A 22,656-nucleotide genomic window follows, 5' to 3' on the forward strand; every position below is an offset into this window, starting at 1 on the left:
TGGGTATGAAGATAAATTGTAAAACTAAAGGAAAACGACTATAGGCCGAGAGAGTGACAGCAAGAATGAGGGCTGTTGCATCAGAGGGCTGAAGTATAGACTGTTTATGGCCAGGTCCCACTTTAGCATAACCACAGCTGCTATTAAGACCCTCAAATGCACCATCAGTGGTTCTGAACTTTGCATAATGACTGAACTCTGCCTTATCATCAGAGGGGAGGAGAAGAAGAGCGTGGAAACCAAAGGGGCTGAAATTTCAGCTGCTGCCAGGCGTCCTGGAGCTCCATCACACTCCCAGAATAGCGCGGCTAGGTTCCCGGCAGCTCAGGCTGCACCGCAGCTGGGCTTCCGGCGAGGGAGACAGAGTCAAACCCCAGGCAGTGCCCGGAACAGCTGGGACTGGACGCCACCCAGAAGCCAGCTGGCTGGCCGTGCCCTGCTGGAGGCGCCATCTCTGGTGAGTGTGGGCATGTCTGGCTCTCCCCTGGCACCCTGGCTCTCCCCCTTGGGGTCCTGCCTGAGTTCGAGAGTCAGGGGTTCTCTCAAATCCCAGGCGAGGGGGTGGGGGCAGCGACCGGGTCTTTTGAGCACTGTTGAGAGAACTATGCTGGTGGCTGGTGAGGCTCATGAAGGGCTGAGTAGCCCTGAAGGCAGGGCAGGCTGCAGCGTGTGCACAGAGGACGTGACCATAGTGAGCCAGCAGCCACCAAGAGAAGAGGGTGCAGAAGGAAGAAGTGGCAGAGAGGGAGACACACGGCCCTGCCACAGGCCAGGCGACTCCCCAGCACAGTGCTGTCTCCAGGAGGCTGGCTTCTGAAGGTGGAGGGGCTGTCGGGAGAAGGGAAGGGAGCTGAGACGGGAGTTTGCTGGCTTGACACCAAGTGTGCTCTGGGGCCACTGTCCTCTTGGGCAGGCCCGTGCAGATCCTTCATCTCTTTATTCCCTGGCAAATATTTATTGAGGCCCTACTGTGGGCAAGGTCCCAAGGGAACACAAAGATGGATCTGGCACCCACCTTTCCCTCAAAGAGCTTACACCCTGGTGGGGACAGAGACACATAAATAAACAATCATAGGGCAGAAAACGTAAGAGCGATACAAGAGATGAGAAACGCGCTTTGGGGAGTAGCACGGTGAAGGGCAAGTCCAGTGGAGTTAAACAAATGGGTTCTAATCTGTGGCTAGGCACTTACAAACCTCAGTTTTTAAATCTATAAAATGGCAATAATATCTGCCTTATTGAACTCAGAGGGTCGTAAAGACCAAATATATAGAAAAGACACTTTGAAAATCGTACAGTGCTATGCAGAGGGAAGCTACTCTGGTCATCGTACTATCAGACTAGCCAGCGTTTCTCTGAACTTCTTGGCCTGGGGTTCTGGGAGCCAGAGGGAGCCGGGGGTCTAAGGGCCGGGTTCATGAGGGCAGCAAGGCCAAGCCCGGCCCCTGGGCCCTCCCCTTCCCCTTAGAGGAGGAGACAGCTTCTCTCAATCAATCCGGTCATTCCCTTGATATTTATTGCCAGTGTTATTGAATGTATAAGGCATTACCCCGGGAGCCGCAGGCAAGGACAGGCTTGAAATCGAGAGTCTGTTCCCCAGGGAGCCTATCTCAGAACTGAGGAGGTAAGATGCCTGTGCACAGAGGTCATTAACACCGCAGAGCAGCGCTGGACAGGAGCTCGAGGAGAGCAGAGGCAGCAGGACTAGGGGGTGGGGTCACCAGGAGAAGCTTCTGGGAGGAGCAGAGGCCTTTAAAGGGGGATGACTTCAGAGAAACCCAGAGACTCATCCTGGATTGAGAGTGGGGGACAGCGTGAGTGAAGCCACAGGAAGGCAAGCCTAGTGGCCAGACTCGGAGCTGAGCTCTCAGGCTGGAGAGGCCATTTCCTGTGGGGAGAAAGAGGGAAAGGAGGCTGGAACTCAGGTTGCGGGCAGGTTGCAGAGGCCTTGAATGCCGGGCGAGGGAGTTTGGTCTTTCACATAAAGGCAGTAGGAGGCAGGGAAGGTGTTCTGAGGAGGGAGCGCCAGGGTGAAGTCGGGGAATGCTCCACATTGGATGGGGGTGGTGACTGGAGGTGTTGGGGAATGGCAGGGAGACTGCGGGCAGGGGTCATCAGTTTGGGGTCGTGTAACCGCTGAGGGGAGGTAGAGGGTTTACCCACCCCCGAAATGTTCTCCGATTTGGGGCAAGACTCTTCCTGAAGCTAAGGGGGAGCTAAACGCTGCCTATGTACACATTTCTTTGTTTTTGGAAGCGGGGGGGGGGGGGGGGGGGTTGAGCGACCTGAATCCCTGGACTGTCGGCTTTGACCCTGGTTCCTAGATTCACTCCGTCTGTGGTTGGAGGCTGTGCAGACCTGGGCGGCTCAGAAGGCCCAGTTCTCTCCTTCCACAGGGAGTCAGTCAGTGGCCGCTGAGCTGTGGACAGGAGCGGGGTTAGCGAGAAGCAGATTTTGTGGCCACTGTGGATGGGCTCAGCATCAGGTGGCATTCCAGCCGGCTCTGCCCCAGCCCCCTTCTGGGTACATTTCCAGAGGGATCACCCATGGGCAGCCGGTTGTGGAGAATGAGGGTTTAACTCTCCTGCTCCCTGGCCCCTGGCTTCCTGCTTCTCAAGGAGCCACCTTGTTACCTGGGTCCTTTCAGAAAACCAGGTGGTCCCTGCTGCTCCAAGCAGGCAGTCCTACGAGCCTAAGAGAAAAGGAGACTCAGCCAGACACTGCAGCCCGGGCAGTAAGCAGTTAATGCCAGGCCTGGGAGCAAGAAGAGGCCAAATGCAAAATCTGTTTACCAGCCGGGGGTGGGGCACCCAGCCGCCTGGCACAAGATTCCAGGCACCCACCTGTCAGGGAGCCAAGAGCCCCACCCTCAGCCCAGCAAGGGACTGTTCTCGCTCCACTGGGGCCAGGCACTGAACCCCGAGGAGGGGGCAGCGAGCCTCCCACCTCCCCGAGGAGGAAGTGGCTCCCGAAAGAGGTTCTGCAAGCTGAAACTTCGATCCAGGACTCCAGCAGGCCAAGGGCAGTCTCTCTGGGGAGCATAACTGACCTCTAGCCCTCTGGAGTGGCCTCCTCCAGCACCCCAAGCTGGGCTGCCAAGGCCCCCTACCCTGTACTCTGAAGGCAGGGCATTTCTGGCCTGAGCGAGGTGGGCCTCTCCAGCAGGCACCAGGGCTTGCTTGCTACCCAGGAAGGTGGGCAGGGCATTTGCAAGGCCCCCGCTGTGAGGGGGATGGTCAGCAGGGGGCTACCCTCCAGGGGGGTGCCTCGACTCCTGCTGCTATGGTTCCGACCACAGAACAAGGGATCTACCGCACGCCCCGCTCTGCGCCAGGTGCCGGGGACATCAAGATGAGAGAGACAGGCTCCTGTTCTGGAGAAGGGCGCAGTGTAACCCGGAGACGACCACTGAGAAGTCTGATTAAGATACACTAGGATAAATGATGAACAAATGCGTAAAAGACCCTGGCTCAGCAGAGGGCTCACATGGTTCTTTCTGGGGAAGGCGAGGAAAGCTTCACAGAGGAGGGACATTGGAGCCGAGCCTTGAGGCAGGGCAGAGTTTTAAAAAATTTTGGTCAGACAGAGGAGGGAGGGTGGCAGGGACAGGATGTTGGAGGTAGAAGGAACAGCACAGGCGAAGGCCCAGAGCATGGCATGGCAGGGCCATTCTGACAATGGTAAAACAGAACGGGAAAAACGTCAGAGAAGCAGCTTCTACAAGAGTTTGGGTGAAAGACTATTAGGTCTCTTTAACTGACAGGACTAAAGTTCAGAGGGGGTGGACCAGGAAAGGAGAGGCTGACCACTGAGCAGCTCTAAGTGCCAGGCTTGTGTGAGGAACATTTTAGAAGCATCTCCATCCGGATGTTACAGCAAGATGTGGGGGTGGTGTTGTCATGAACTTTTTTTGGGGGGGGAGGAAGATTTGCCCTGAGCTAACAACCGTTGCCAATCTTCTTCTTTTTTTTTTTTTGAAGATCAGCCCTGAGCTAACATCTGCTGCCAATCCTCCTCTTTTTGCTGAGGAAGACTGGCCCTGAGCTAACATCTGTGCCCATCTTCCTCTACTTTATACATGGGACGCCTACCACAGCATGGCTTGCCAAGCGGTGCCGTGTCCACACCCGGGATCCGAACCGGCAAACCCTGGGCAGCCGAAGTGGAATGTGCGCACTTAACTGCTGTGCCACTGGGCTGGCCCCTTCTTTTTCTTTTTAAGGTATGCTTTTTTTGTTGAGGAAGATTGTCCCTGACCTAGCGTCTGTTGCCAATCTTCCTCGTTTCTTTTTTTTCTTTTTCTCCCCAAAGCCCCAGTACATAGTTGTATATCCTAGTTGTAGGTCATTCTAGTTCTTCTGTGTGGGATGCCGCCACAGCATGGCTTGATGAGTGGTGTGTAGGTCTGAACCCAGGATCTGAACCAGCGAACCCTGAGCCACCGAAGTGGAGCATGTAAACTTAACCACTTGGCCAAACTCCTCCTTTTTTTTTGCTTGAGGAAGATTAGCCCTGAGCTAACATCTGTGCCCATCTTCCTCTACTACGTATGTGGGTTGCCTCCACAGCATGGCTGGTGAGTGGTGTAGGTCCGTGCCTGGGATCCAAAACTGTGAACCGGGGCCAGTGAAGCGGAGCGCACAGAACTTTAACCACTCCACCACGGGCTGGCCAGTGTCATGAACTTTTCATAGTAGAGGAAAGTGGGGCTCAGAGAGATGAAGTGACTTGCCCAGGTCACACTGCTGGCAGGTGGCAGAGTGGCTCCCGACCCTTGGGCCTGGACAGCAGCTTAGACTCTTGAAGTACAAAGAAGGAAGAGTTTGATGAATAAAGTAGCTTGAGTGGCCAGCAGGAACCCAGCACATTATCGGGACACACACACACACACACACACACACACACACACACTCCTCCACAGCCCATTGCTCCAGGATCTCTCTGCACAGTGGGTGGGTACTCCCCATAGGTGACCACTTCTCAAAGTGTTATTTTTGGTGAAAATGGGAATTCATAAAGGTTTCTATGTGTCTGGGTTATTAAATCCGGTGAAGGGCATTTGGAGAGGGCTGTGACCCTGAAGTTGGAGTCTTGGAAAGCGGCAGCCTCTCCCACAGAACTTCCCTTCTAGCCGGTGCAAGCCGGCTAGTGTCCAACAGCCCCCAGGCCATCTGACTGCGGGGAGTGGGGGAGGGGCTCTCCTGAACTCCACCTCCAGTCTCCCCACCCCGGAGCGGGGCACAGGCCTCAGGGGACTAAAGGAGACGCACCAGGCCCAGGTCACCTGCCCCAAGGCTCTTGCTTTGTTTTGAAGGCATCCTGTTCCCGAGTGAGATAGGTGAAAAGAGAAAGAGGGAACAGTTCTCAGAAAACCGCCCTCCATTTCCGCTGCTGTGTACCGCTCAGGGCTGGCGGAGGGCAGGGCCCAGCCGCTGCAGTGTCCAGGCCTCTTTTCCCAACGACTCCCAGTGGGTGGCCAGGCACCCACTTCCCCCTGCCCCTCCACGAGGTCAGCTTCCCAGGCTCGAGAACATTTCCTCTGCCCCACCGCCCCCTGGCTCTCGAATTGGCATTTCACATATGCTAATGAGCGCCCCCTCCTCTAAGCCCACTCCAGCATTGGTTGCCTCTTTAATGAAAACCACTGAGCGACTTGCTGGTCTTAGGTCTGACCCTCCGCTTGCCTTTCCAGGGTGGGCGCCCAAATGCCTGGACCTTACGAGGCCCTGCACACCCTCACACGGGGGCCTGGAGACTGGGTTGGGGGTGGAGTTAGAGGAGGGAGACCGGGAGAAAAGCACAGCTTTGCAGCAGAAACGCGCTCTTCCGCTTAACGAACTGAAACCATTGAGTCTTGGCCGCGTTTCCCAGACCAGCCAGCGAGCGCAAGGCGCAGGAAGGCATACAGGGTTCTAGAAAACCAGGGCCCCACCGCCAGCTCCGGCGGCTAAGCAGACGTTCCCTCCTGGCGTCCGACAAGTCGGTGTGCGAGGGGAGGAGCGGGCCCGAGGTTTATCGCTCGGGCAGGTCCGGGTGATTCATAGAGTTTCACTGCTGGTCGTCATAGATTGGGGCGCAAAACAAACAGCCCAGGAGGTACCTCTCCTCTTTCCCTGCCTCCCCCTGCTACCCCCTAGTCCGTGACCGGCTGCCTCCCCTCCCCCCGTCCTGCGGTTCCCCCCCACTCCCCCACCCCATGCCAGGCGCTCCCGGCTCAGCAAACACACCCCGCCGCCGGGTGGCTCCGACCGCGCTGCTGGCGATCCCCCAGGCAACTCCGCGTCACGGGAACGGGCACCCCGGAGACCCGGCGCCCTGCCCTCCCTCCGCGTCTCCTGGGCCCCAGCCAGGGCCAACAACCTCTCCCTTCTCGGTGCGCGCGGCCCCTCCGGAGCCTCCAGCGCTTGCTAACTAGGCCCCGCTGGGCGCCCAGGCACTGCGCAGCCCACCTCCCGCGGAGCCGGCAGCCCCGCGAGAAGGCGGCCGGAAAATCTCCTCCTGTTTACTGGGCTGGGGAGGCCCAAGACTGGATTGCTTTCCCCTTTCTGCAGTTCTTTCTCTGCTGATTCCTGGGCCGGGAGGGGAAAATGTGGCAGCCCGCAGACCCATCCCAGGGAGGGGCCCCCGAACTCGTGGACAAGAGCCAGGCCGGCGGGAGCGGCAGTGCTCAGAGTCAGGGCCGACGCGTCCCGGAGTGGAGGCCGCGGGGGCCGGGTTAAACACTGTACCCCGGGGGACAGAACCGTGAAGGCTAATTAGGACAAGTCGGAACAGGGAACCGGGACGCGGGGAGGGGAGTGCGCGCTGAGTTGGACCGTGTCTGGAGCGGTCTCAGGAAGCCCAGGCGCGGGGTAGTCCGGCCGGGGCGAAGTTTGCCCACGGTGCCGAGAGGTTCTGGGCTCGGCCCACGGCATTAGGGGCGTGCGCGGTGGCGTTCTCACACACACTTGGGGACCCGTATGCCGGGGAAGGGCCGCGCATGCAAGAGGCAGACACTCAGTGTGTGGTGCGTCCACGTGTGCAAGCTCGGGGAGGGGACGGGGCGCAGAAGGCGTGACAAAGACAGACTTTGTGTCTGAGTGTACGCCTTGCTCCAGCCCGGAGCAGCCAACTGTGCCCGGCGTGTGTCTCACGGGAGAGCCAGGACGAAGGTGACAAAGGCTAAGTGTCCACCACGGAGAGACGCAACAAGGTGGCCCCCGCGCGTGTCTGTGTGCGCGCGCTGGGACATGCGGGGAGGGAGAGGCTGCTCGCGAGGTGTGCTGGCCTCCACCCCAACCCCCTTTCCGGAGAGAGAGACAGGTCCAGAAAGTGAGTGCGCGGGAGTGTGCGCGCGCCCGTTGTGGGGGCGTGGCAGTAAACAGCAACAACCCACACGCCAGCTTCGCCAGAAAACTCTGATCTCCCTCCCCGGCCGGAAAGTGCGCTGGAGCCTGGAGGTGAGTCGGAGGGGGAGGGCCGGGCGTGCTTTGTTACTGTGTAAACGGATTGCACATACCTGGAGCGCCGCGGGCGCCCGATAAGCGCCTGAATGGAGGTGATGTCACGGTGATGCAGGCGCCGGCCCACCCTCGCCGAGAGAAAGGAGCCGAGCGCCGGGGGGCCAGCGCGAGAGCCGGCGACCGAGCGCAGCCAGCTTAGCCCGGGTCCCAGGGAGAGGCAGGCCCCGCGCCCTGAGTCCCCGCCCGGGCCCGCCAACCCAGGCCAGGGCTGGGCCTGGCCCGGCGCCCTGCGCTCAGTTCCCCCCGCCCCGCCCGCGCCTCGCTAGGGGCTGGAGGTGGCCCCAAACCCCGCGCCGGAGCCGGGCCGGCGGCGCGTCCCAGGTAAGGGCTGCTGCCTTCCCGCTCCGCCCTCCCTTGGGCGCCCGGAAGAGTCGGGTCGGGCCAGCGCGGGGTGGGCGAGGACAGAGGCCCGGGGGTGGGGAACCGCAGGGCGGAGGATGCCTCGCCAACTCCGCTCGGGTGCAGAAAGTTTCCAAACCCGAGCAGGCTGGGGACTGGGTGTGGGGAGAGCCCGGCGCTGCGGCCCCGAGTGGGGGCGGGGAAAGAACTCCACCATCGGGGTTTCCAAGGGGTGCCCCCTCCACCCCCGCTGCCGGTGGATGAGGAGGGCAGGTTTCTGTGGCCAGCGGAGATGGGGGAGAGAGGCTGGCTACCCTGCTTTTTCTGTTCCGATGCCCAGGGGAGCGCCGGTGTAAACGCCAGGAGAGGGGAGAGGTGGGGAGTGACGCCCAGGGGAGCGCCGGTGTAGACGCCAGGAGTGGGGAGAGGTGGGGAGTGACGCCCAGGGGAGTGCCGGTGTAGACGCCAGGAGTGGGGAGAGGAGGGGAGGGGAGTGGGGAGTGGATGGCTCAGAATCTTCCTGCGGCAAGTTTGGAATTTCAGACCGTCAAAGAGCCTCTACTTAGAGAAACTCAGAAGCTTGGCTTCTAGATCCGGCCCACCCCCCGCCCCCCGCCCGCGCCCGCGCCCGCGCCCGCGGCTTTTCCAGGGCCCTTTGCAGCACCCTCCATCCCCAGCCGCAGCTTTACACCCTGGAAAACTCAATCATTTAAACATCCCGCCATTTCGATCCTAAAGCAGAGGGATCAGAATGTGTTGAAATAGGGTTTCATGCTCCTGAAGGTTCCCCCACGTGCCTCCATTTGTGGCTGGGGGAGGGAGTGCTGTTGGGGAGTGGGGCGCATTCCAGAGCGGCCTGTGGATTGAGACTTCCAAGTTTCAGAATGCTCAGGGAACTTTGGCCCAAATACCCACACTCAGTGTGGACGTCTAGGTGGAGTTCCAGAAGTCCCTCAACCTGGGTGCTGAGGTAACTCCTTACAGGCACAGGCATCTCGGGTTCCTCTTCTTATTGGTTGGTTTAAACACCAGAGCCCCCTGGACAGAGGAGTAAGATCATAGGACCCAACTGGCCGAGAGAAAGTAGGAGATGGATGAGAGAAGGGGAGGAGGTGGGAAAGCTGTCAGTGAGTCCATCCATCTCTCCTGATAGGCTGCTGAGTGGTGGCAGATGCTCTGTGGCATCCCTGGGTGAGCCTGGGTGCCTCCCAGAGGGTCCTGGCACCCTTGAAGGTAACCACTGGCTGTGGGTCTCTGTGTTACTCTCGAGCTTGGGAGACAGACCTGGGTGGCGGTGTGAAGCCCTTGGCGCCCCCTTTTCAGGTTCTCAGGTTGTTGTGTGGATGGTGGCCGCACAAGGCAGAGGGGGCCTGGCTGCCTCCTCCTTCCTGGGTGGAGCCAGTCCAGGCTGGCTCAGCCTCTGAGCCCACCGCACTGCTGAGGCCACTCTGCTCCTGGAGAGGGAGGGAGGGAGGGATGGGGTTCTGGAACTGGATTGGGCTGACTCAAACCAGAGCTGGGGGCTGAGTGGCTGAGCCTGGGGAAAGGCCGATTTCAGAGGTGATTAAAAATATTTGTATTATCGATTCCAGGGAGGTGAAGCAAAAGGGCCCTTTTGTCTAGAAAATAATCTGAGGCTGGGCTGGCCTGCAGCCGTGGGTGGGGGGCGGGATGGAATTCATGGGGCAGAAGGAGGTCCCCCTCCCTCTCCCCTCCTCGGGGCCACTGAGAACCTTAAAGCAGAAGATGTGACTCCAAAATGCAGGAGGCAGGAGTGGGATCGGGGAGGAACGGACGCCGAGTCCGTTCGATGAGTGATTTTCGAATGCCTGCTGTGTTCGAGCATGGTGCTAGATGCTGCAGACGCCCTGAGACAGACAAGGCTTGTTCACCCTCAGACCTCACAGCCTGGTGGGGGAGACACACGCACACACACGATTCCAGCCATCTCAGAAGACTTGGGCTGGAGTGCAGTCCCTAGGGACCCACAGGAGGGCGAGTCTCCAGAAGGAGCTGGTCCTTTGCATCAAAGTCCTTCCCCCTTTGCCACCACCTTAAGTGGCATCAGGGGACTGGCTGAATCTGCACTCCTGGAGGTTGGAGGGCCTGGGTTGAGCTCTTCTGAGCTTCCTTCTGTTTAAGTCAGTCTCCTGCTGGCCTCCAGGAGTCGCTGTCCTAGGCCGTGGACAAGAGCCAGCCCCATCTGGCCCGATTTCCCCACCTGAGTTGGTGTATTCCTGTCTCCCCACTTGCCCTGCCATTTTCAGGAGAATGGAGGGATGGGACATTTCAGGGTGGGACTGGTTTGGTTCCTCTGGGGCTGGGGAGTTTCAGGGCCGCTGGGCAGCGTGGTGCCTGGCTCAGGGGGAGGGACAGGTACAGGCTCCTGTTAACTTCCCTCGAAGTTCTCATATTGGTGGGGCCGACAGACACGAGACTTGAAGGGTGAGGTCCAGGGTCAACAGCAAAGTTAGGAGGAAATTGGGGTGAGAGCTATGGAGCTTCTTTGGACCTGGCCCAAGTGCCTGTGAGCTGCCGGATCCAGGGGGTACAGGCACAGATTTCTAAGAGCCAGATGGATCCAGAAGATTGAGTGGCAGACGGATTCAATGGGTCCTAGCTTGGTCTTTTGTAATGACGGGCCATTACCAGATTTGAACTTGTAGCATGGTTTTAGCATCCTCTCCCTCCACCTCCAACCAGGCCTTAGATTTTGTCTCGGAAAGGATTTCTTGCATCTGGCCATTGTGCCTGACCTTTGGCCTCGATCTTTAAACCAGGGTGAATGTGTTCTGAACAAATCGATTGCCTGTGCTTTTTGCCAGACGCAAGTCTTAAAGCACAACCCTGGTTATGCCTCCATCATTCCTAAAAACAGCCTTCAGTGGCTCCCCGTTGCCTTTAGAATAATGCCCCAGACTTCTTCCCCGTAGCATTTCTCATCTGTTGCCAGCCAGCCGTAAACTCCCTTTGCAAACTCAGTTCCTACTTGGTGAACTTGATTTTTCTCTCTTGCTCTGAACTTGAGCTCATCTCAAGGCTTTTATTTGTGCTATGTTTTATTCCTCTCCTTTTTGCCCCCTTCACCTGCTCATTCTTCAAGGCTTAGCTTCTTTGTGTCCCCCGTCTTGCTGGAGTATCTGGAACGTGGTGCATTTTCATTAAATACTGAATACAGTTGAAAGGTCTTCTCCAGTCTGTCTTTTCTGACCCCTTCAGCTGGAAGAGCTTCCTCTGTGTTCCTCTAGTACCTTTTTCTGTCCCAGAGGTAAATTCTGTTGTGTGGCACTTACCATATTCTACCTTGTATAGTGTCTTGGAGACCTACCTTCTCTGTCCTCTCAGATTTTACGTGCTGTCAAGTCAGGGACTGTGTGTGTTCATCTGTGTATTTTCCACTACTCTGACAACAACTGAGCCTTGTCAATATTTGCAGATTTAGAATAATTGCATGTTCTAAACTGGGAGCTGGGAGGGGGAGGTGGGTGAGAAGCCTTGAAGGGTGTGCAGATCCCTGGAGGCGGAGGCTGGGCGGCTGCTCCCGGGGGTCGGTTCCACATCTCCCACTTCACCCCAAGTTCTGCCTGCTTTGCTGTGGGCTAAAAACGCCCCAGATGGGGCTGAGTGCTTAGGATCTCAGAGCCTGTTACCATCAAGGGTCTGCCCTGCCCGGAATGGTTCAGTGTTCCTCCTTACCCATTAGCCATCCCGGCTCTCTTTCCTCTCTCCAGCCCTTGTAAATACAGCTCGTGCCTCACTGATTTACGGTACACAAAGTCCGACAAAAGCTTAAGTCACAATGCAGGGGAACTAAGCTTTTGCATTGGAAATCAAGAGAAACTAGTTATGTTACTGTGCCAGTTATTGAGGAAAACAATAGTTAATTCTCATAAGAAGGCTAACTTACTAAGCGTTAACGGTAGGTGGTGTTTGGGGGAAAAGCAAGCTGAATTAAAAAATGAGGAGGTAGCTGAGATACCTAAAATGTTCTCAAGGGGCTTGCAGAATATCCTAAAGGACTTTGAAAATTGATTATTTTTCGAATTTCAAATTTTTTGAAATTGTCAATTTCACTTAACTTACAAGTTTCATTTTTCCTGGTTTAGTCGCTGGGCCCGTCTGCTTATCAGTTGTGGAGACACAGTGTCCATCGACTGAGATTTAGGATTTTTGTCTGCCTATGAGAAATTAAGTTACAGGGAATGGTGAAAATATAAGAGGGTCAACTGTGCCAATGTCCCCAAAGGAGGACGGAGGGGGTGGGGAGGGAGGAGTCCGGCCATCCTTCCCGAGCTTCCACCAGCGGTCACTTTCAGCCCAGAAAGCTTGGTTGCTCGCTTTCTGAAGAGTTCCTGGGCCCAAGGTGAGGGAGGACCAGGCAGGGTTACCACCAGTGACTCGAACATAGGGCTGATTTAAATGTGGAATACCTGCATTTCATAGAACTTTGGAATTTCTAACTTGCTTTTTAGAGCATTTAAATTTTGTTTTCCAGGTGAATTTACAGTCTTTGATTGGAAAACACTCTGATTTGGTCTTTAATTTCTCTCACCCTGCCACATTCTTTACCTCCACTTCGCAAGGGAGATCCAGTTGGTGTGGAGGAGAGGCGGGTGGTTTTCTTTGGACCTACAGCACTTGGTGGAGCCGCGGTCGCACGGGTGGAGTGAGGACCGGGAGTCTTAAGTTGCCCTCCCGGGGTGAATACAGATCTCTCTCCTATCTTAGCTACCATGCCTTCAAGGCCTCCTTTAGAGATTAATTCCGTTGGCTTTTGCTAGGCCCCTGCCCTTTCTTGCTTTTAAAATGTTAATGCCTCGTTGCAGACTTTTTGCATTGTCATTAACTCCCTAGCTGGGAAATTCGTTTATTTTATCCTTGACTCCAGCGACAGAGCTAGACAAAGAACTTTGGGTTCTGAAGAGGAGCTGGCACGCAAAGTGGGGAAATGAAGGCAAAAAAGGGAGGTGGTGGGAGGAATGGGGCAAGTGTTGACAGAACTTTTCAACTGTCTCCTCATTGTTTCTGGCGGCAGGGTCTGCCTGTCACAGGTGCTTGTTAAATATTTGTTGAAGGAGTGAATGCATGCTTGGCTGATTCCCCGTGGACTTAGGCATCCCAGGGACAGAGCTGAGGGGGCATCTGGGCTCTTGAACTCTGGCATGCTTGGTTTTGACTTGCTCACAGGCCCTTTCACCCCCCAACCCCAGCTGCAAGAGCTCAGGGAGTATTTGGACCCAGGTTATGCTTGGTGGCGGGGGAAGGGACCTGAAAATTCAGTGATGGTTTCCTTCTTTTCCGTGACTAGGAACAGGGATGACAAATGGGTTTCTTCTCATTTGCCTCTCTGGGCAATTGATAATGCCTGCCAGGAGTTCTGTGTTAAGAAGGATTCTGAAGCCCAGAGGGACAGTCATAATCAACTTAGATCATCTGCTCAGATCGGGATGGGGGAAGCAGCACTTTGTGTGGCAGAGTCTGGCCTTGGAAGACTGATTTTGTCTTTTCTTCCTCTGTCTCTAGGGACCCAGCTGGAGCCTGGCCTCAGAGCCAGAATGGCCACCCGCAAAGCCTTACTGACGTGCCTGGGACTGCCTCTCTTCCTATTCCCAGGGGCGCAGGCCCAGGACCATGCCCCACCTGGCTGCAGCCCGGACCTCGACCCCCTCTACTACAACCTGTGTGACCGTTCTGGGGCTTGGGGCATCATCTTGGAGGCAGTTGCTGTGGCGGGCATTGTCACCACTTTTGTCCTCACCATCATCCTGGTTGCCAGCCTCCCCTTTGTGCAGGACACCAAGAAGCGGAGCCTTCTGGGGACCCAGGTGTTCTTCCTGCTGGGGACCCTGGGCCTCTTCTGCCTCGTCTTTGCCTGCGTGGTGAAGCCCAACTTCTCCACCTGTGCCTCGCGCCAGTTCCTCTTCGGGGTCCTATTTGCCATCTGCTTCTCCTGCCTGGTGGCCCACGTCTTTGCCCTCAACTTCCTGGCCCGGAAGAACCATGGGCCCCGGGGCTGGGTGATCTTCACCATGGCCCTGCTGCTGACCCTTGTGGAGGTGATCATCAACATGGAGTGGCTGATCATTACGCTGGTCCGGGGAGGTGGTGAGACGGGCGCCCTGGGCAATGGCAGTGCCGGCTGGGCCGCCGTCTCCACCTGCACCATTGCCAACATGGACTTTGTCATGGCGCTCATCTATGTCATGTTGCTGCTGCTGGGCGCCTTCATGGGGGCCTGGCCCGCCCTGTGTGGCCGTTTCAAGCGCTGGCGGAAGCACGGGGTCTTTGTGCTGCTCACCACAGCCACCTCCATCGCCATCTGGGTGGTGTGGATTGTCATGTACACCTACGGCAACAAGCAGCACCACAGTCCCGCCTGGGATGACCCCACGCTGGCCATTGCCCTCGGCGCCAATGCCTGGGCCTTTGTCCTCTTCTATGTCATCCCTGAGATCTCCCAGGTGACCAAGCCCAGCCCGGAGCAAAGCTACCAGGGGGACATGTACCCGACGCGGGGCGTGGGCTACGAGACCATCCTGAAGGAGCAGAAAGGCCAGAGCATGTTTGTGGAGAACAAGGCCTTTTCCATGGACGAGCCAGCCTCAGGTGGGTCGCCGGCCTCCCTCCCGTGCCCCCTTTTATTCGGCGTCATTTACTGCAGGACAGGGAGCTAGTCTCGAGCAAAATGGAAGGTTCTCAAGATTATCTACAGCCTTCTGCCTTAAAATCCCTAAATTCCAGTTTTAAAAGATTTTTTTTCCCAAAACTCGTGTAATTCATGAATATACTTTCACTGTAAAATTTCAAACGTTACAGATAAAACAGTTTCTCCTACCGTCTCCCCAGATCTACCCCATTGCTTCCCGTTCCATCCCCAGGACTGTTGATTGGTATTTTCCTCCACATGCCTCAGTTTCCTCATTTGTAAAATGAGGATAATAATGGATCCTGCGTCATAGGATTCTCGTGAGGATTCCACTCGTGCCTGTGCCTGGCACTTGCAGTTAGTCTGGAAGTAGTAGCTATTAGCTGTGTGTATTACTATTATTTTACTGGTATTATTATCTTTCCAGAACTTGCTTTTCTATTATGTACGTGGCCATAGTTGTCTTAGTTTCCTTTAAAAGTCTTTTCAGTTAAAATTTTGTTCTTTTTGATAAAAGCATTCATGCCACATACTGATCTAAGCAGCACCCACTGTCCAGCCTGCTGGTCCCCAAGCTCCTGCCCGGCGCTTTCTTAGGAGCCAGCTCTGGGGGCTCCAGCCAGCCGCAGAGCCTCGGCACGTGGAGCTGAGGGCGTCCCAGAGGCGGGAGAGGCAGGAAGTGAGGTGAAGCCTATGCAGTCTGGGCCCAGCCCCGCGTGCGGATCAGCTTGGGGGTTGAGGGGGGAGGGGAAGGTGGCCTTTCTCCCGGAGACTTGGCCCGACAAGCTCCCGGCCCCCAAGGAAGGAGTCTTTCTCTGGCATTTGTTAACTGTGAGGACCGCTGGCATTTATTGAGTGCCTCCTCTGCCAGGCGCTTTCCTAATGTGTCCTGTCGCGTGCGTCTCGCTTGCTTTCGTAGCCTGCTGGCTGTGTACGGCCCCTTCGTCCGCCGTGACCAGGGAAGCCAGGGACACAATCTCACCGTCCAGACCCTGACCTCAGACTGTGCTGATGGAGATATTTGGGGACTCAAGGCACTTAATTGATTGTCAAGCCCCGGCTCAGGGACCTCTGTCAGAGGCCAGAGTCAGAGGCAGGGGAAGTTCCAGAATCAAATTCTCTGCCTCTTTGCCACAAACTGAGATCCCCAGGATTTCTGCTTTGGGGAAGGGAGTGACCCTGTCCTGCTGGGCCCTTGATCTTCGATCTGCCCACCGGGGCTGAGTGCTCCCTCCCCCAACCACTGAGTGCTCCCCACCAGGGCAGAGTGCTAGGGTGGGTGGGCCCAGTTGAGTGTGTGTGGGAACGGGGGGCACTGATGAAGCTGCAGGGAAGAGGGGCTTGTGGACAAGTGTTGGGAGGAGCTTCAGCCGCCCACACTCCGCCCTGACCGTGCGCCAGTTGGTCAGGGCCATGTCATCCTCAGCCTTTGTCCTCTCAAGGCAAACACTTCTGGGCCCCTGAGGGGTTTTTTTGCTTTTATTTTTTTTCTAAATGGAAAAATCAATGGAGTGAGCCCGGCACTTAGGAAGCACTGTAGGGTCGTGGTCCCTCGGAGCTGCGGAGCCATCAGCTTGCAGGAGACGGACATCCGCTGGGCCTGCCCTTGTGGCCCAGCTGGCTCTTGGGCCCCAGGGGCTAGTCAGCAGCTTTCCTCAGACACCCTGGAAGCGCCCAGCAGGGTGGAACAGATCGGGAAACCAACGTGCCCGAAGGCACGAGGAAGAAGTCTTCCTGGAGCTGAACGTGGCTCTGGAGACTTGCCAAGGGGCCACAGCTCAGGATGTGCGTTCAGTCCCCCTGCCGGGGCTCTGGGTTGTGGCATCCTGTGGAATCAGCACCCAGCTCTGCCCCGCGAAGACGTGAGGAGTTGGGCGGTGGGGTCTCTGCTGTGTTGACCCCAGCGCCTGGCAGCGGGCCCACAGCGGTAGAGGCCAGCGTTGGAGGCTAGCCATCTTGGAAGGCAGCCGAAGGCCCGTGTGCCCCTTTTGGCCTCTGGCCCCGGAGGGCGGATGGGGATGTGAAGGTTGCTGACTGAAGCCGTTTCTGAGCTGGGGGCGGGAGTCCCAAACTGCAGGAAAGCCCTGGGGAAGGTGAGCAGGGTTGTGCTCTCCATGTATCCGAACAAAGGGGTGCTGGGCTCCGGAGGGGCCCCCACACCCACACTCGCACCTCCAAGCTGGCCCGGCTCCTTCCCTGGGTTAGATGTTACCCCAGGACCAGCCTAGCCCCTGTCCCTGTCCCTGTCCCCTGGGGAGCCTTGCTCGAAGTTGGGAAGGGAGCTGTTAGCCCAGTCCTCAAACTGCTCCCGTGTGTTCTTGCAGCTAAGAGGCCAGTGTCACCGTACAGCGGGTACAATGGGCAGCTGCTGACCAGCGTGTACCAGCCCACCGAGATGGCCCTGATGCACAAAGGCCCGGTGAGTGTGGGCCACAGAGCCCAGCCTCAGTGGGTGAGTGGGGAGGGCTGTGTGGCCGATGGAGTGTGGGCGGCGGGGGCGTGGCAGGGAGAAGGCAGGCATCTCCATCTGGTGCATCAGCCTCAGGGAACCCAGAGCCCTGCTCCTAATGCCCCTTGCCTGGAGCTGATGTATCTGCTGCCTTCAGCTGCACCACGGTGGGCCCTACCCATGACTTCCGGGTGTCACACGCTGCCTGGGGCCACATGGATGCAGAGCTCTCGTTGAGCTGGTGGGAGCTGCCAGCTTTACCTAAGCAGCTTAGGGAGGGACAGAGGAGGGTCTCAGCCAGGTGGGCTCATTCTTGGGGCCCCCAAAGGGATAGAGGACCAAATGGCAAGTCTAGGTAGGCATTTACTCCCCAATCACAGCTGTCCCAAGAGGGCCTTGGCTCCCCTCCCCCACCAGCAGGCAGCAGCTCTTGACCTCATACCTCCCCTGGGTTCTGGAAACCAGATGCTCCATTAGCCAAGGGGATGGGGGGTGGGAACAGGAAGACGGTGGGTTAGATTCCCTCCATGTATGTTCCTTCTCCCGGGCTGGCAGTCGCTGTGGGGAGAGGTCAGTGACCCTCCTTGGCAGGCCTCTGGGAACAGGAAGGAGGGAGGTCAGCAGGGCGGCCTTCTCATCCCCCTCCCCGCTGGGAGCCTGGGGGGCAGGGTGAAGCGAATGCTTCTGAAACTTCCACCCCCAGCCCCTTGCCTCTCCCTGAGCCTGAACCTGTAGCCGGGCCGTGGAGAGCAGGCCATGGCCATGAGTGGGGGTGGGCAGGAGTCTCTGAAGGAGGTGAGCAGGGTCTGTGGCCCCCAGCCCCCCAGGGTGCCCCGCCCTTGCTACCCCTCACTGACCTGTGTGCACTGAGTCCTGCTTCCCCGGGACTAAGGGATATTTTATCTAATACAGTGGTTCTCAAAAGCTGGTCCCCAGACCCCCTGCATTACCATCACCTGCAACTTGCTAAAAATGCCAGTCAGGTGGGGCCCTTGGTGTGGTGGGGACCTGTTACTAGCATCTCTTTGGTGATGTCACCTTGATATCTTGGAATCTGCCACGATGGGAGTAACCACCCGCAGGAATCTGCAAACACTCCAGATTGGGTCTCCCCCACCTCCCCCAAGTTGTTCAGCATTTCCCAGCCCGTCACTGGGTGTGGCCCCGCTAGGTGTGGGTGTGGCTTAACTCAACAGTCCCGGTGATTCTGACGCACACCCCAGTTTGAGAACCGCTGATTTAGATGTTCCAGGAGCTGCAAGGGGAGGGGAGAGCACCCGAGTCTGAGTTGACTGAAGGCCACCTGGGGCCCTGGAGCTGCAGGGTTTGGTGGCAGCTCCGTCCATGGGGATAAGGCAGGCAGGGCCAGGAGTTCGCCTTCCCTCCAGGGTGGGAGCTGGGATGGGTGCCTCAAGACCCTCTGCGCCCCGCAGCGTGCGTCTCTCACCCACAAAGACCAGGACCTCTGCAGCTCTAACCTGGTTCCAGGCAGAGAATTGGGGTTTTAAGTCTCCATATCAGACTGGCCAGCCCAGACTCCTAGATGAGGACTGTGTGCACAGGCCCAGGGCCTGACAGGAGGGTGTCCTTGGGCAGGCACACTAGCAGCTGTGATGTTGTTGGTGCTGGCGTGGCATTGGGAAGAGGCGGGTGAGGGTCTTGGAGGAGGGCAGCCCAGACGGGTGAGAGCAGCCCCGTGTGGTTTGCCCTCCGTTGGGCCCCGAGGTTTCCCTGAGGAATGGAGAGCAGGAGGGGGCCTGAGAAGGGGATCCTTTTGAACGGGGCCAGCCCTATGCGAAGCCCCAGGACCGTGGGAGGTGACCAGGGACCTCATCCCCCAGCCTAGAGGCCTGGCCCTCGGCCGGGTAGGATAAGGGGCTTGAGGTCAGAGGGCAGCCCCTCCGTTTCCAGAGGTGGAGTCGTCCATCCCAGGCCTCCCCCGGGGCCCAGCTGGGGGGACAGGGAGGGGAGCTGGCAGGCACAGCCCTGCAGGAAGCAGCGTGTGTGCCTCCGCCCTGGCGGAACCTGGCTGTGAGACCGCCTGTTCCTCCTTCCAGTCCGAAGGAGCTTACGACGTCATCCTCCCACGGGCCACCGCCAACAGCCAGGTGATGGGCAGTGCCAACTCGACGCTGCGGGCCGAAGACATGTATGTGGCCCGGAGCCACCAGGCCGCCACACCGCTGAAAGACGGCAAGAACTCTCAGGTCTTTAGAAACCCCTACGTGTGGGACTGAGCTGGCGCCAGGAGGCATGCAGATTTGGGGAGGGCCCTCGGGACCCCGTGAGGGACTGCCCAGGAGCCCTGAGCTCTCCACCCGCCCCCTCGCTGGCTCAATGCAGCTCGTGCCTCAGCCCGGAGGCCCTCCCTGTCTGCCAATGTTCGGGTGGGTGTCCCGGGTGCCCCCCACCCACTCCTCAGTGTTTGTGGAGTCGAGGAGCCAACCCCAGCCTCATGCCAGGGTCACCTCGGCAGTCACGCTCCAGCCAAATAGTGTTCTTCTTGGGGTGGCGGCCAGTCAGCACCTGCGTCCTCTGGAGTCTTTGGAGAGATTCCTGCAACCTCGAGAGTTTTCGCAGGTGTGTCTGTCCTGAGTCTTGCTCCTCTGTGAGGAACAAGGTGCCTAATAAAGACGTTTCTGCTTTATTAACCCTTCCTCTGGGATGTCGTTTCTGACCTGGGCTCTCGGTTTCTGATGAGCCACTCCTCCACTGTCACTGGGGCTGGTTCCTTTCTCCTCTGCCTCCACATCCAGCTCCCGTTGACCACTGCTGCTGGATTTTCCTTCTGGCAGCCGTGTAGCTGGCACCACTGCCCAGGGAAAGATTCTTCAGCTGAGTCTCTGTGTCCGTGTCGTGATCAGAATGAACTTCTGGGTCTGGCTCCTGTCTAGGGTCTCGTCCAGCATCTGGGCTTGTCTAAAATCGGGCAGCTTTCCTCTGGGACCCCCCTCTACTGGCCGTATGCGGGGACCAAGCAGCGAAGGCGGGTCCACCAGCAGGCTGCTCAGCGGAGTGTGTCTGTGCGGGAGACGGGCGAATGTTAGCCCCTCTCAGCTGCAACGGTAGTCAAGATCCTTCAGGGGACGAGGTGGCTGTGCTGTTAGATCACTCTGTGCATATGTGGGAGAGGGAAGGGCTCAGAGGACTGGGCTGGTTTACAGAGTGGGTTTACAAAGGTGGGAAGGTTGGGCCAGGTTCTGGTTGGTTTCACTCCTGGGCAGGAATTAAAATGCCCATTTACTCATCCTTTACAGTAAACAGAGCCTTTCCACATCGGCTCATTTTAATCCTCGTGGCTGCCCCAAAATATGGGCAAGGCCACTATTCTCACCCCTTTCCAGAGGTGAAATTCCAGAACCCTACCATTTTAGGGTTAGACGGGGCCTTGGGACCAGGTTAGCTGTACAGCTCTCTGGCCCCCCCCCCTTACAGGTGAGCACACTGACCAGAGAGGCCACACAGCCTCGAAGTGGCCACACCAGGACCAGCTAGGTTTTCTCGAGACTCTGACTTGCAGTGGCCTGGGCTCCTGACCCTTGGACACTGGCTCAAGGCTCTCCGCCCCTCCCAGGCTTGGGAATGTTTCTCCCCAACTTGCCAGAAGCTATTTTCTGACACCCGTTGTAGGAAAAAAAAAATGTTTCTGTTGGAAGGGAGAGAAAGGTTGCCGGAATTAAAAAATCCAACTTCTCCCAAACTTTTCCTTCTATGTCAATTTGCACCAGTTCCCCTGGGTACTCAAAACAATTTTTTTAGTAAAAACCAGTGCTTGGGCACCAGGCGGTAGGGTCCCCTTTGACTCTTGTTCTTTCTGGTTACTTTAGGCTCAGTCCCCACAAAATAAAACGAGATGGTAGACGCCCTCTTCCCTGGACTGCACGTCGCCCTGATGTCCTCATTCTTCTGTGTCCAGGCTGAGCAGGGCCCACCCGGCACCTTGGAGCTGGGAGGGACTGGAGGCTACCGACCTGGAGCAGTGGACCGAGTCGGGGGCCCTGTGAAACCCTGAGGCGTGTGGCCACCCCCTTTGCTGCCCAGCCCAGCCTCTCCTGGTCCCCAAGTGACTGAGGCCACAAGGAGCCGTCTGCAGACCCCCGGGCCTGCCTCCATCCCTGTCTTGAACCCTCTCCCCGATTCACACTCCCTGTGTCCCTAGGCTGTGGTTTCTCCAGATGGCCATCCTCAGGTGCCCCTGTCTTCACACCATGGGCCTTCCTGGCCATCTTTTGGTGTCCAGCATCTGCTTGTCCTGCTCTGGGCCTAGGTGAATCTCCTCCGAGTCTTTGGAGCCAAGCCATGGCAGAAGTTGGCCCTTGCCCTTCTCACCAAGGCCTCCTGCCACCACCTGGACCATAGGAGGCCACTGAGCTGGGGCAGAGCTTCCTGAAGGCCTGGACAGACACTGCTTTCCTTCACGGCCTGTGGGTCCTGGATCTGAGCCCCTTTGCGCCATGACCCCACGCCTTCCCCAGCTTCAATGGACTGGGTCCCATCAAGACACAAGGCAGGGATCGGGGCTGTATTCTCAAGGACCAGTTGAGAGTCCTGGACCAGATGGCATTGGCATCTGGGCCTCTCCCAAGATGGAGACTCGTGGGACTTGGGGAGGCCCCTTACATGAGTGGCATCTGGGCCTGAAGATTGTGCCATTTCCTGATGGGCAGATGTATAGGTTTCTACCTCACCTTGGGCACCTCGGTGTGCTGGCACTGCTCTCCTCACTGGGGACTTGCTCCAGAGGGTCCTGATCGCCATCCAGGGAAGTGGGGAGCATCCTTGGGACCTACGTGATGATGGCACCAAGGATAGAGATGTGCATAGCTCCAGACTCGTGGGAACTCTGCAGCTTTGTCCTGCCCTCGCCCACCAGACAGAGATGGCTGGTCCAAAGGGACCCTCCCCAGGTGTGCCCAGGCACACCTCAGCCCAGACACCCCTGGGTGCCGAGACGAGAGCAGCGGCTGCGAGTTGGGCTGTGTGCGACTTCACCCTGTAGTCGGTCCCACAGCTCTCCAGTGCTAACCCCCCGCCCCAGCAGCCTGTGCCTTTGTCACTGGAGTATTTTTCCAAAGCTAAATTGGGTGAATAGGCCCTGTGAATGAAGTAGGATGTACACTCGAGTGTGACCACCCACCACCACCACCATTCGCCGATCCGTTGGACTGGCTCGCTCAGTTCCATGAGTGGAGTATTCCCTCTGATGGAAGAGAAGAGGGAGTTCTGTGTGCCTCAGACTTCTCTTGATCTAGGCCAGTGGCCCCAAGATCCATTACAGTGAATAAAGGGCCTCTCTCGCTTTTCAAGGTGAAAGTCCCACGTGAGTCCTGGCAGCGCCAGGTGGCCTGGGGGAGCAGCCTGGGGTGAATGCGGGTTTGTTTATGATCTGAGTCCCCTGGGGGTCTGCGGGTGAGGCTCAGGGAGGGATGGGCTCCTAAAAGAGGCAGGCCTGCCGGGATTCGGGATTACCCTGGGGCCCTGCTTACTCCGGTCCTTGGCCAAGTGGAGAAGACAGAGAAGGGTGGTCCAGCAGCATCGTGAACAAGTGTGGAATGGAAGAAACCAGAATAGCCCAGACCCTGTTCAGGGAACACCAGGCCACCACCGTGGTAAGTTCCATACCCATTTCTGTCAAACTGTAGCTCAAAGCAGCATAGTTTGGACTTCACAAGTGCTCAGAATTAAATGACCTGCTCTCCATTTGTGAGGGATTACTACCA

At 57.5% G+C, this 22,656-nt stretch overlaps 1 protein-coding gene across 7 annotated transcripts; it reads left to right on the forward strand.

Moving 5' to 3' along the window:
- Nucleotides 1–300: 300 nt before the first annotated feature.
- Nucleotides 301–22,656, forward strand: GPRC5C (G protein-coupled receptor class C group 5 member C). 7 transcript variants are annotated; one of them, XM_014839710.3, is made up of 5 exons: nt 301–457; nt 13,365–14,447; nt 16,812–16,906; nt 18,994–19,143; nt 20,764–22,656. In XM_014839710.3, the coding sequence occupies exons 2-5, from the start codon at nt 13,397–13,399 to the stop codon at nt 20,794–20,796; spliced, it is 1,329 nt and encodes a 442-aa protein (XP_014695196.1). In that variant the 5' UTR covers nt 301–457; nt 13,365–13,396; the 3' UTR covers nt 20,797–22,656. The 7 variants fall into 7 exon arrangements, with proteins under 7 accessions (XP_014695196.1, XP_014695198.1, XP_070339650.1 ...); XM_014839712.3 differs by lacking the exon at nt 301–457 and adding an exon at nt 1,488–1,624; XM_070483549.1 differs by lacking the exon at nt 301–457 and adding an exon at nt 2,365–4,222.

Source organism: Equus asinus, chromosome 13 (genome assembly GCF_041296235.1).
Source record: "Equus asinus isolate D_3611 breed Donkey chromosome 13, EquAss-T2T_v2, whole genome shotgun sequence".
Lineage (NCBI taxonomy): Eukaryota > Metazoa > Chordata > Mammalia > Perissodactyla > Equidae > Equus > Equus asinus.

What these genes read in the sequence shown, in the direction of transcription:
- GPRC5C (XM_014839710.3), top strand. Translation starts at nt 13,397, where the DNA reads ATGGCCACCCGCAAAGCCTTACTGACGTGCCTGGGACTGCCTCTCTTC. An exon ending in CATGGACGAGCCAGCCTCAG is followed by an intron (nt 14,448 to 16,811) that starts GTGGGTCGCCGG and finishes GTGTTCTTGCAG; the next exon opens with CTAAGAGGCCAGTGTCACCG. An exon ending in CCCTGATGCACAAAGGCCCG is followed by an intron (nt 16,907 to 18,993) that starts GTGAGTGTGGGC and finishes TCCTCCTTCCAG; the next exon opens with TCCGAAGGAGCTTACGACGT.